Here is a 12,482-nt window from a genome sequence, read left to right on the forward strand (position 1 = left end):
ATCCAAAACTGAAACAAAATTCGGTTTAAACCAGTTTAACGAAGTGGATGAATCAACTCGAATACATTATGTATCAATGATCATTGGATGCTTGTCCTCTACACACAAATTCACGAATCACCTAAACGGAACTCCTGTCGATTATTCTTCTCACGACCAACCGATCACCTATTGTATAAAGTTTTGCAATATTGTGCTATATATAAATCCGGAATGTTCATTTGAAGCATAAATATATTTTTAATTTTATTCAGTATTATAACAATGCAAATATACAAGAAAGTTTAATGCATACATGGAAATCAACTAAATTTTTACTCTACATTATTCGCCATATATTTGTGAGACTATTGATTATTATTTATAATATAGACGAATTATACACATGAAAGACGATTCAATATGTGTGTCTCATAATTAAGCCTTCTTGTTTTTGATGACGTGTTGAATGGGATTGGAATCACGAGTCGATTTCAAGGTCTTCCTCAACAACCACAACTCCTTGACATAATAATGAAGCCTATCTATCATCAATCCGAGGAATAAACAGAAACCTGCATGCATAGTGTAAATCTTGTTTGTTAACCGAAACATGGATATAATAAACATGAACACACATCAATAATCAAAAGAATGTACCCATGAGTGATGCCTCTAGAACCCGATAGGCCAAAAGAACTTGATCGGTTGGATTAGTGCTCCCAGCCTCAATCATGCGCCTTTCGGTTTTATAGATGCCATACAAGTTGAACACAAAAACTACGAATAATGTCGCAGCAATGGTTCTTGAGGTCACCAAACCTCTACCTTGCTTCAAACGGTCCAAACCCATTATGAGTAGGTTCCTCAAAGGTGAGTGAAACAACATGGTTATGATCACTCCCATTTCCATGGCTAGAACCATAAACAAAAGAGGTGTCATCTTTTCTTTTTAATATTTTGAATGATTTCAGGTGAATGAAGCTATAATGAATGGTGAAAAGAGAGAAGAATGAAGGGTTTTCTTGCGTTTCTAGCTTCCTGCTTTTTTTACTTTTTGTTGTCATTTTTATTCTAAACTTGCATCTAATGAAAGAATCATGTTCCACTTTTATCAAAATGTGGTTTGGTGGATTACTTTTGGAATTGACAAGTGTTTAAGCGAGGATGACAAAATAAAATAAAAGATGAGTAATTAAAGATTGTTTGTATACCCCCGAAGGGGAGCCTAACAAGCTAGATAAATCGAGCTTACTTAGGTTCGAGCTCGGGCTTGAAGTTAAAATAGTCAGCTAGTATATTTATGTTTTTCTTACACATAAGATATGACTCATGACCTTTTTTTTATTAAACGACAAGTCACACATACTCATTCCTAAACTACACCAATAATACACCTACCCCATATCAGGATCTGAACATGATCTTTTTAATTAAAAGACAAGAGGCTCTGCCACCCATCAAGGTTGGAATAACAAGACTCATGACTTACACTAGAAAAGGCTTATTTCTAAGGTTAGCCCAAGTGATTCAGCCTTTGACCTTTACGATTGGCTAACTTTTATCGTTAGTAAAACTTGACTTTAAAGTCAAAAGGATTTTAGTTAGTCAATAACCTATTTGTAATGTTGATTCATGTTCAACCAATGGAACATAATTTGGTCAAACTTTTATTTGTTGTCAAGCTAATCAATGTAAATACACATTTACTTCTAGGAGAGGTTAGAAGACAGGACCCGCTTTGCGACAAAGAATAACGTCTTGCATTACAAATGTATGACCGTTACGTTTGAACCAAACAGTGTTAATGAGTTTGCGGTAACGACTCGTCATAGATGTTTCATAATCAAGTTTCAGTTGAAAGTCCAACTAAGTAGAGTTATCATCATCTAATTGTTGGTTGACTATTAACTCGAGTTATATCATCTAATCCCTATTTGTAATATCGTGTTTTATTTTTTTTCATGTTTTTAAGCACATACACATGCTTTATATAGGTATACGCATAGCCAGTTCGTCGTTATTGTTGGTTGACTATTAACTCGAGTTATATCATCTAAACCCTATTTGTAACATTTTTTTTTCATGTTTTTAAGCACATACACATGCTTTATATATGTATACGCATCGCCAGTTCGTCGTTTCGAAAATTCAAAGATAGAAGCGAACATGTTTCCATACTTATAATTAATATATAAGGTTAAGTTGTGTTCTTTTTCAAACCACATCATTTTGGGCTCTTAATGTCAACACGTTAACTGGTTTGTAATGAAGAGCAATATAATAATAAAGTTAATAAATACCTAAAAGGGCTTAAAATGTTATTTTCTCCTTTCACGTGTTACACCATTTAAAAGCTCTACACTTGGAGTATTTATAACAATAAACTTATACAAATCGTCATATTATTATCACATTGTATTTCAAACTTTTTTTGGAAACCTCTTTTTTCTTACCACAAACCTGATTAAAAAAATATTAAAACTATATATATATAATATATGTGTGTGTGTGAAAGAGAGGGAGAGAGAGATGGGGGGCCCGTTTTGCTTGTCTGTTACTTGTCCGCAGTCAAGGACTTTATATTGGCAAACTTCATCTACAATGCTGAAGTTTATAAAGTGGCTTGTTTGATGGATGTCACATCATCCAGACCTTGGGAAATGAAGCCCACTGTAGATGCTTTTATCACCCTTTGTCCACGCCCGGACTCACAACACCATCCCACCTAGAGGTGCACATAGAACCCGGTTAACCGGTTTATAACCGGTTCCTACCCGAAATTGTAACCGGTTAGTAACCGGTCTATTACTAACCAGTTTATAACCGATCCTAACCACCGGTTAGAAACCCGTTTATATTATTGATTTTGAAACCGGTTACAAACCGGTTAACCAATTTTTTTTTAAATTATGTTATTAAAAACCGGTTATTCGCGGATCTGTTAACCGATTTTTTTTTTATTTTTTTTTATCAAAACCAGTTAGTACCAACCTGATTAACCGGTCTAACAGGTTATTTCCCGCAAAAAGAAAGGGGAAAAAAAACGGGTTAGAAAATTAACCAGTTATTGGTTAACTGATTTGTGCACCTCCACCTCACTCTCTGTCTCCTATTTCGTATTCTGAAAACCGGACCGGTCAATCAAGACTGGGCTAGATGGTCAGCAATTTGATTAGGAGTGGGCAAGTCAGGTCCCAGTGGACTAGCTAGTTTTAAAGTTTTCGAATCGGGTAATGATTTGTGATAGAAAATGGATTTGTAGCTGATTTTGCAATTATTACTTGCTAGATAGCTACTAAATATAATTACTTGCATAGTTACATTTTGCTTTTGTAAGTAAACTTCTCAACTTTTAAGATTCAAAGCCCACACATAGCTTTACTATGAGTGATGTTTTATAGTGTATGTTAATTTGTAAAATCGTCTTTCATTTTATATTATCATGTACTGAACTTAGAACTTGAATATATATTTTGATGTTGATTGAAGTTTTTATATTTGTGTATATTTGTATTTAAACTTTTTATAATAAATTGGGTTTTAGAATATAGCCGTGCACCACTAGAATACTAGTTTACCGTCCAGGAATCCAGTTTTCAAAACATTGCTTCTCACCAAAACCACATCACAGCGCAAAAAAAAAAAAAAAAAAAAAAAAGATCACATCACAATTGCATCGTCCATCAACCATCGTCAACACAACCAAAAAACCACCCAAATTTAACGTTATCGAAATTATGATAACAAAAATGACAGTTAATAAATTATCATCAATTATGAGTCCAACCACCACAAACCAAACCCATGGAGCAACAACATATCCATGGTTCGGATGGTGCTAAGATTCAAACAACTCCAAGTAACAAAATGCAATAAATAAAAGCATGGCGAGCCGAAACAGAACAGCAAAAACTTTTAGAATAAACGTGATTAGTCTGGTAAAGAAAAGACTTTATGAATACCAGAGTTTTGACATAAATTAAGCAAAGCCAGGTTCAGCAAATGTTTAGATGTCGAGCAGCAACCTCCTAGGATCCTCGACCACATCCTTAATTCGGCGAAGGAAAAACACAGCCTCTCTTCCATCAATTAGCCGATGATCATAGGTTAGAGCAATGTACATCATGGGACGTGGTACTATGTTACCTCCAACCACCATTGGCTTGTTCACAATTGAATGCATACCCAGAATTGCTGACTGTACATATATGCATGTTAATGAGTAAAATAACTAGTTACAATACTTACCAACATACTTATGCATTTGTCCCGTTATATAAGTTGTACTTTTTTGTACATGGGAGACTACGAATCATGATATGATCACTAAAAAGTTGGTTTTTAAAGTTGATAATTTTATATAGAACTCTTTTAAAAATGTTCTAATTACACACATTTTAACTAGTATTTGAAATGTACAATTACATATTATATATTATTTTAGTTTTAATCATCATAAATTTATACATAGTAATTTACTATGTATAAATTTATGATGATTAAAACTAAAATAATATATAATATGCTATATATTAAAATTGTAATTATAGATATATAAAAATAATTATAAGTTTATATAAATAAAATTATTGATAGATAATAAACAAGCCGAGCTCAAGAGCTTGGCTCGTTTAAGCCCATACTTATGTGTCGTGTTTGGGTCATTCGGTAACTAAAAAATTTGTTTTTAAAAGTGAATACGTTCAGTTTATGTATATGCATATTATATTTTTATATAAAGTTTTCATATAATACTATACTTGCTGGTTATAAAATGTCCCACACGAGAAATTTTGGAGACAGAAAGCCATAATGCGCGATGCTCTCCAATGCGTTTAGATCCAAAAAGCCGGTCAATCATGAGCGATGCGCATGCATCACATATGTGAGGCGTTTGTTATTAAAAAGTACTAAAAAATTATTTACAGATACTTTTTTAACTTGTTAACTAATAAGAGACTGAAATAAATAAATTTAAAAAAAACAAAGAGCTATAGTATCACCAAAGAAGTTTTATGTATAACCAACATAAGTCTTTAATTCTAAGTGTACAAATAGTCTATGCATAAGGCATAGGTAATATATGCAGAATTTCACTTTTAACTCATATATGCGTGCATTAGACCACATTGGACGCATCGCGCATTATGCGATTAAGAGCGCATCATCCTTGCATCATGGAATCACAGTGCAATTGCTCCACCTGATGCGATCTCATCAGCACATTGCACATTATGTGCTCTTGATGCTCGCATTTTAAAGCATCGGGACAAATTAAAATATAGGTTGTATTTGTGCAAAAGGAAAAAGAAAAGAACCCTCAATTTTTAACCTAAGTGGTGTATCAGATATGATTAAAAAGATATATATCCAATAATGATCTAATAATTTTAAGTATATGAAGATTTTGCACATTAAAAGTACAATTAGGGTGATTTATCATTGATCATCACTCAAATTTCTTCTTTTTTTTTCTCAAATTTTACCAACTAAGAGAGCATACCTGAGGAGGATTAATGATGGGAGTACTTAAAAGGCTTCCATACACACCGCCATTAGATATAGTAAATGAGCCTCCAGCCATCTCATCAATAGAAATGGTTCCATTATTCGCCTTCTTAGCAAGAGTATTTATCTCCTTCTCTATTTCAGCAAAGTTCATCTTGTCAGCATTACGAATAACTGGCACAACGAGCCCCTAAAAATAGAAAACATAACCTCAATTAATCTTATCAACATATTGTAAAAGTCCTATTAAGTCAATTTGGCATACATAATATTGCAATTTACCTTTGGAGTACCAACAGCTATACTGATATCAACATAATCTCTGTAAATAATATCATCTCCATCAATAACTGCATTTATTATTGGCTGATTTTGGAGTCCACTTACAGCAGCCTGAATTTTAATTAAAAAAACCTTAATTACATTGAAAACATCAGATATCAAAAAGCTTTAATATAGAAAGGTGAAAAGTACCTTAACAAACCCAGACATCAGACCCAACTTGACTCCATGTTTCTCTAAAAAGGCGTCTTTATACTCAGAACGAAGTTTCATTAAATTAGTCCTAGAATTAATGATTTTATTAGCACATAATTAGTTGTATTGGGATCTCATTGCTAGACAGCAATCAATAGTTGCAATAAACTATATATTATTAGTTTAGAAATTAAAATTATGGATAACTTACATATCAACTTCATTAAACGTCGTCAACAAAGCAAATGTGTTCTGAGAATCTTTCAGACGTGTGGCAACTCGCTTTCTTAAACGGGTCATAGGCACCTGCATCAGTAACACAACAAACATAACTTCAAACCATATAGTTGAGACATGAGAAAAAAATATAAATAAAATAAAAGTTGTGATGAAATAAAGTCCACAAAGAAAAGATTAAATTTGATAACAGATATTACAATCACATTAACCATATAGAAAATTGATACGACCTGTAAATGGGCTGAACAAACAAAAAAAAGCATACACGTGTTCATTAGTTTAACTTAAACTAAACAAACGATAGAACATGAACAACTAAGCCAACATGTTTTCTTGTTCGTGTTCATGGCTTCGTTCATTGAGGAAATAAACGTGTTCATGTCTGTTAATGTTCGTTCATTAATAGTATAAACGAATGGTTCACTAATGTAAACGAACACAAATGATCATAAACTGAATGAACAAATCTGAACATAGATGAACGACATAAACGAGCATAATTGAGTGAATATCAATTAAAAAAATATGAACATCAATCTGTTAGGGCTAAAAACATAAGAAAACTAAACAAAATTGTATTGAGTGATATTTCGTTTCCATAAAACTAGACTAAATAGTAATGGCCTAAAAAATTATATAGCAAAAGTAAACAAAAACCTAAAAACGTAAATGAACGAACATAAACAAACTTAAATGAATGAACATAAATGAAAAAATGTGACGTGTTCATGTTAGTTCTTTTAACTAAACTAAATAAACGAACCTCCCACCAAATGGTTCAGTGCCTAATTAAATCTAAGAATTGACGTTAATGTAGCTAAAGCATTATTATAAAACTAGATGGGTGCCCGCGCGAGCAGCGGGTATTTGAACACAGACCCTGGTAATCACATAACAATTATGGGTGTTCACGGTTCGGTATAAAACATTGAAAATGTATTAAACCAAACGGGTAATGTTTCGGTTTCAATTTTCAACGGTTCAAATTTGGTTTTGTTGACAAAAAGTTGTTACTAACGGTTGGGCTCACGGGTTTAATATAAAAACCGTCAAAACCAACCGTGAATACCCATACGCACATATTAATTTTTTAGTTGAAAAACTATAGCAATACCATACACAAATTAAAGAAAATAAAATGCTCGTTTTTATGGTGCAATTTTTTTATAAAAATATTAACGTATGAAAAAGTTATGTCCGTTTAAAAATCGTGGGGGGGAGTTGACTTAAAATTCAAATTAAAAATATATGGATAAAGATGAGGGGGTAAACTTGTAAAATTATTTATTTTAACAAAAATTGGTTAAAATTGAGGGTGAAAAATTGTAAACATTTTTTGCAAAGTTGAGAGTTCACGTGTGAATTGTGTTTAAAAGGCAAGTTTACCCTCTTTTGTACATGTACCTTATGCATTAAATTAGGTAAAACCCTTAAAATCAAGTGTCTTAATTTGCCCTTGTCTCATACATTATATATAGTATAGATATAGATATGACACTCACACGTCTTTCTCGTTCTTTAGGAGGAAGCTGAGGTTCTGAAGCAGAAGTTTTAGGAGGAGGTGGAGAAGCTGGTTTAGGCTTCTCAATAACAGGGGCAGTTTCAACCTTTTGCTTTGGCTTCTCTGCCACGTCAGCAGCAGGAGGTGGCGGAGAAGCTGCCTCTGAAGTTGCGGGCTTAGATGGAGCAGCAGCTGCACCCTCTGCTGACTTTGAAATGATAGCAACTTTTGTTCCTGGTTCAACAGTATCCCCCTCTTTTGCTACAAACTACAAATATTTTATAACATTATTTATTTGAACTAATTTAGAAACAGTTATACAATATCTTACAATTTTATATTCTTACCTCTTGGATTATACCCACTTCGGGACTAGCAACATCAATGGTCACCTGCAATATAAACAGCGGGGTGTAAAATCTAAAAAGCAATTGTTACACCTTACAAGATAATTGCATAGAAAATACCTTGTCGGTTTCAACTTGTGCAATTGGTTCATCAATTTCTACCCTGTCACCAGGTTCTGCTCAAAAAAGAGCAATTAAAAACAGAAAGATGGCACGCTAATAATAAATAGAGAAAATGGCACAGATAGTCCCTGAGGTTTGATCAATGTGTAAATTTGGTCCACAGAATTTAAAAACTACAAAAACATTTGTGAGAGTTGCACGTTTAGTACCCATTGTTAATCCCAGTTAGTTTTTAACAGAAAAGTGATGCCATGACTCATGTGCCATTCATGTGACTGTGTGAGGGTGAAAAGACGCAACCTTGCATAAATAGCGCATGATATCACTTTTCCATTAAAAACTAACTGGGAAACATTGGGGAATAACGTGCAAGTCTCTCACAATTTTTGAATTAAGCATGCAATTCTAAAATCTGGAGACCAAACCATAGTTAAAAAAGACGCTAGGCGCACTCAAGGCGCATAGGCATCACCTGGGCCCTAGGCGCAAGGCGCAAAAAAAGCGAGGGCCTGAGGCAAAAAAGGCGTGCTTAAATGAAAATTAAAATAAAGTAAAGTATGCATTGAAAAAAATTATACATATATCTTGTAAGTATATAAAATTAATATTAATGTAGTTAGATATTAAAACATCTACCTAGTTTAAAAATAAAATTAAATCTTTTAAGATAATCTGTGTAAAAGGAAATAGTACATATAATTGTGTACTTGCAATAATAGTTTAAAATATTTTGAAAGAAAAATGGATTTTCTTAACTACTGAAACAGTCTTTTCTGCAGCTTTTCTGCAATACACTATTAAGGGTAAGCTTTTAAGCCAAAGTTTTGTTTTTCGTTCTCATCTTCTTCTTTCTCTTCTCTTCAACTTCTGCTCTCCGGTGATGCAACCACAGTCTGTCCCAAATAAAATTTGGCGGTAGTATGCAAAACTTCGCCGGAAACGGGCAGAAATCTGGCCGGAAAAGTCACCGGAAAGTCATTTCTGGCCGGTAAAATTACCAGAAGAGTGCCTTTGATGTGCAAGGCGGTATAGGTATGTCTCGCCTGAAAATTGCGCCTAAGCGCACCAGGCGAGCGCTTTTGATAACTATGGACCAAACATGTAAAATGGTCAAACAACAAGAACCTCTTGCGTAATTTTCTCTAATAAATATTGTAAATGTTCTAATAAGAGAACAGAGGAACATACTTTTTAGGAAAGTTGCCAGTGTGCCGTCACTTATTGATTCACCCATAAAAGGAACAACAGCATCAACCAGATCACCTTGAAAAAAGTATGCCATATGAAACTTCAAATAATTAAAATTTACAATCAACATGAAATAGGCAGGAATGTAGATATATAGAAGTGAACAAGTAGCAGTTACGCTTGTAAACGAACCAACGTTTCAGTAAACTGTGAGGGAAGTTTGTTTCGTTTATTTAATAAACCAAGGAACATGAACAAAAGATTTTGTTCATTTAGTTAAGCAAACATGAAGTCATGAACGCATGTCTCGTTTGTTCATTTTAGTTCGTATATGTACATTCCTTTATGTCCTTAAGTTCATGTTATGTGACTTATGTCCGTTCGTTTACACTCATTAATATGTATTTAATTTTCTAGGTCCATTAGAACTTAATTTAGTTTTAAGAACTTTTTAGGCCCAACACATTGTTAATTACATTAACTTTTAATTGGTTTTAACTCAGCTATGTTCGTTCATTTACGTTCGTGAACCGTTTGTTTATACCGCTAAACACTAACCAGGAAACCCTGTATATTAAATTTATCTTGTTTGATCATTTGTCCAGTTAAAGTTAAACGAACGATCACGAACAGAGCATGTCCGTTCTGTTCGTTTACAGGCCTAAGTGGTAGACATTGGAATACAGATATGATGCAACACTTCCAGGACAAAAGTTGGCATGTATTGGTGCTAACATTTCAGAGATACATGATTGCATATATCCATATATTAACGTACGAGCAAACGAAATGTAAGCAAAAGAATTATATGAATATCATACCACCGTCAGAGGAGAACATTCTGTTTTGCAGTTGCATGCTGGCACATGGCTGAAGACTAATCATAACTTCCCTGCGAAGAAAAGAGAACTAGTTAGAAAAATCACACTAGCACACATCCATAATATCATCAACAATATGTATTATTTATACTCTTTAACAGATGTTAAAAAGATGAAATATGCATTAACCTTAATGGCCTTAGATTAACTGCAGGACCTGTCACGGTAATAAACAAACAAAGAATCAAAGTCTCATATAAGTAAACAAATACACTAAAACATAGCTTTTCTGCAAGTACAAACAAAATTTTCGGCGGATACTTACCACGTTGGATAATATGGCATATACTTCGAGCATTGCCAATGATTCGTGTATGGAGTAATACCTATACACATGTTAAAATAGTTATTCCAAGAAAAATGGCATGTACAACATAACATGCATGGTGTATACAGTGTAACTAGAAGACAATGCACTCAAATTGTAAATTAACAGAATGAAAGTTTTAAACTTCTAGAAAAAGTTCATTACTCATGGCAAAAAGATTTAGCCCAATCAGCCCCAATACAGAAAGTTTGCTGGGCATTTTATACATGCTTGTAGCCATATAATATATCAAGAAATAAGATCTTGAAACAACTTTTATCGTGTGTGTTCTCATCATACAAAATAAACAAAGGCTATTATATACCATTTAATATCATCTGCTTAGTATTAAAAGTTTTAAAAGATGCAAGATTCAAATATAATTCCAAAACATGAATAACAAAATGTTCAAGTATAGTACCAAAAGTTTAAATACCAAAATGTTCAAAACATGAAAACCAAATGTTCGAAAAGTAATAAATAAAGGTTCAAATGATCATTGTTCTTGACCTGTCATCAATACCAATAGAGGTGTCGCCAACTTCAAGAAGCAAGGACCTAGGAACTAGAAGCGCATAAATTTGGCCTTGCCTATAAAATGGGCCTAGGCACAAGAAGCGAGGGACTTTAAAAACTATAGGTCTCATTCCAAGAGCATAAAAAGAATGATTTTGGCAAGATTAACACATAGTAAGTATAAAAGCAACGGAGTTTACTCAGTTAACATAACAGACAAGTAGATCATAAACCTAGAAATTAAGATTAACATATATATCAACATAAATACCACATTCAAAAGTACTCTAGTTTAATGAGCTAACAACATAAACTAATAAATCAACAAATTATGATAATGTATTCTGAAACATAAACACCACAGTCAAAAAACGGTATTGGAGTTTACCAAATTAACAAACTTAAACCAACTTGCATCGAAATAGACTCCTAAAGCATCATTTATATGTTCCGAAACATAATAAAATAAGTATAACACTTATGGAAATAAAGTAACCACTACCTCTCCTTCTGCAGCTGTAGACGCAACAGGACGAGTTCTTCGCCATGATTTTCCTATAATCTGTTCAAATCAAAGTAACATATATCAACTGTGTATCCATCTCTTCGACTACGTGCTGTGGTTAACCAGCCGTTGCTAGTTAAAGTGACATGTTGCTGCCACGTAGGCAGAGACGTTTTAACTAGCCCACCCATTAACTAGTGTGTTATGGGTTACCTAGCTAGTTATGATGGTAAAGGCAACAAAGAAAAAAAAGTTTTAATGGTTGTTAGTGGGTGGACCCCACGGGTTGCCATTAATTCAATGACGGATTTAGAAGAAAAGTTAAGGGGCAGCTCAGGCTAAAACTATTTGTTGAGGGCAGCCGATACATAAAACAAAGAAGAAAAATAATTTTGCAACGGATGGTCTTATAATAAATTCTCTATAACAAATATGACAAAATTTAGGTCAAAATGAAGAGAAGACAATCAAAAGGCTAAACAAAATTACCGAAGCAGAAGAAGAGCTGACGACTTTTCGCCGGAAAGCAGCGTACATGGCTAGGTTGAACTGTACACACTGTCTGTGAATCAAAACAAGTATAAGTGCAAATAGATTGATACATACACCGGAAGAGGATGGAAACCAGATGCGTGTATATGAACTGAACGTAAAAATTGAAGCGGATCTTAGGGATTGAATAATGAGTACCTCCTCCGGATGGATCTTGTTTGAATCAACAACGGAAGGTTGACGCAATTAATCGTACGGAAGGCTCATTTGTGTTCGATTACTGTTTCTTCGAGGTCGTAACTTGTAATTATCAATCAGGATTCCATTTATTACTTCATTGAAATTGAAATTGAAATCATCACGCGATATATAAAAAAAATGACACAAAATAATCATATTTATCTAACTTTTAAAA

General features: G+C 33.5%; 1 protein-coding gene across 1 annotated transcript; it reads right to left on the reverse strand.

Annotated features, from left to right (window-relative positions):
* Positions 1-3,741: 3,741 nt before the first annotated feature.
* On the reverse strand, positions 3,742-12,112 carry LOC143592847 (dihydrolipoyllysine-residue succinyltransferase component of 2-oxoglutarate dehydrogenase complex 1, mitochondrial-like). Its single transcript, XM_077072659.1, has 14 exons — positions 12,065-12,112; positions 11,573-11,632; positions 10,513-10,573; positions 10,377-10,404; positions 10,188-10,258; positions 9,367-9,441; positions 8,176-8,231; positions 8,056-8,100; positions 7,710-7,976; positions 6,179-6,273; positions 5,965-6,055; positions 5,773-5,883; positions 5,486-5,680; positions 3,742-4,180 (listed from the first exon to the last, which is right to left on the reverse strand). The coding sequence occupies exons 1-14, from the start codon at positions 12,110-12,112 to the stop codon at positions 3,989-3,991; spliced, it is 1,395 nt and encodes a 464-aa protein (XP_076928774.1). The 3' UTR covers positions 3,742-3,988.
* Between the last annotated feature and the right edge of the window lie 370 nt (positions 12,113-12,482).

Source organism: Bidens hawaiensis, unplaced genomic scaffold, assembly GCF_021521415.1.
Source record: "Bidens hawaiensis isolate Kalapana, Puna unplaced genomic scaffold, B.hawaiensis_p1.1 tig00041292_1, whole genome shotgun sequence".
In the NCBI taxonomy this organism is placed as follows: domain Eukaryota; kingdom Viridiplantae; phylum Streptophyta; class Magnoliopsida; order Asterales; family Asteraceae; genus Bidens; species Bidens hawaiensis.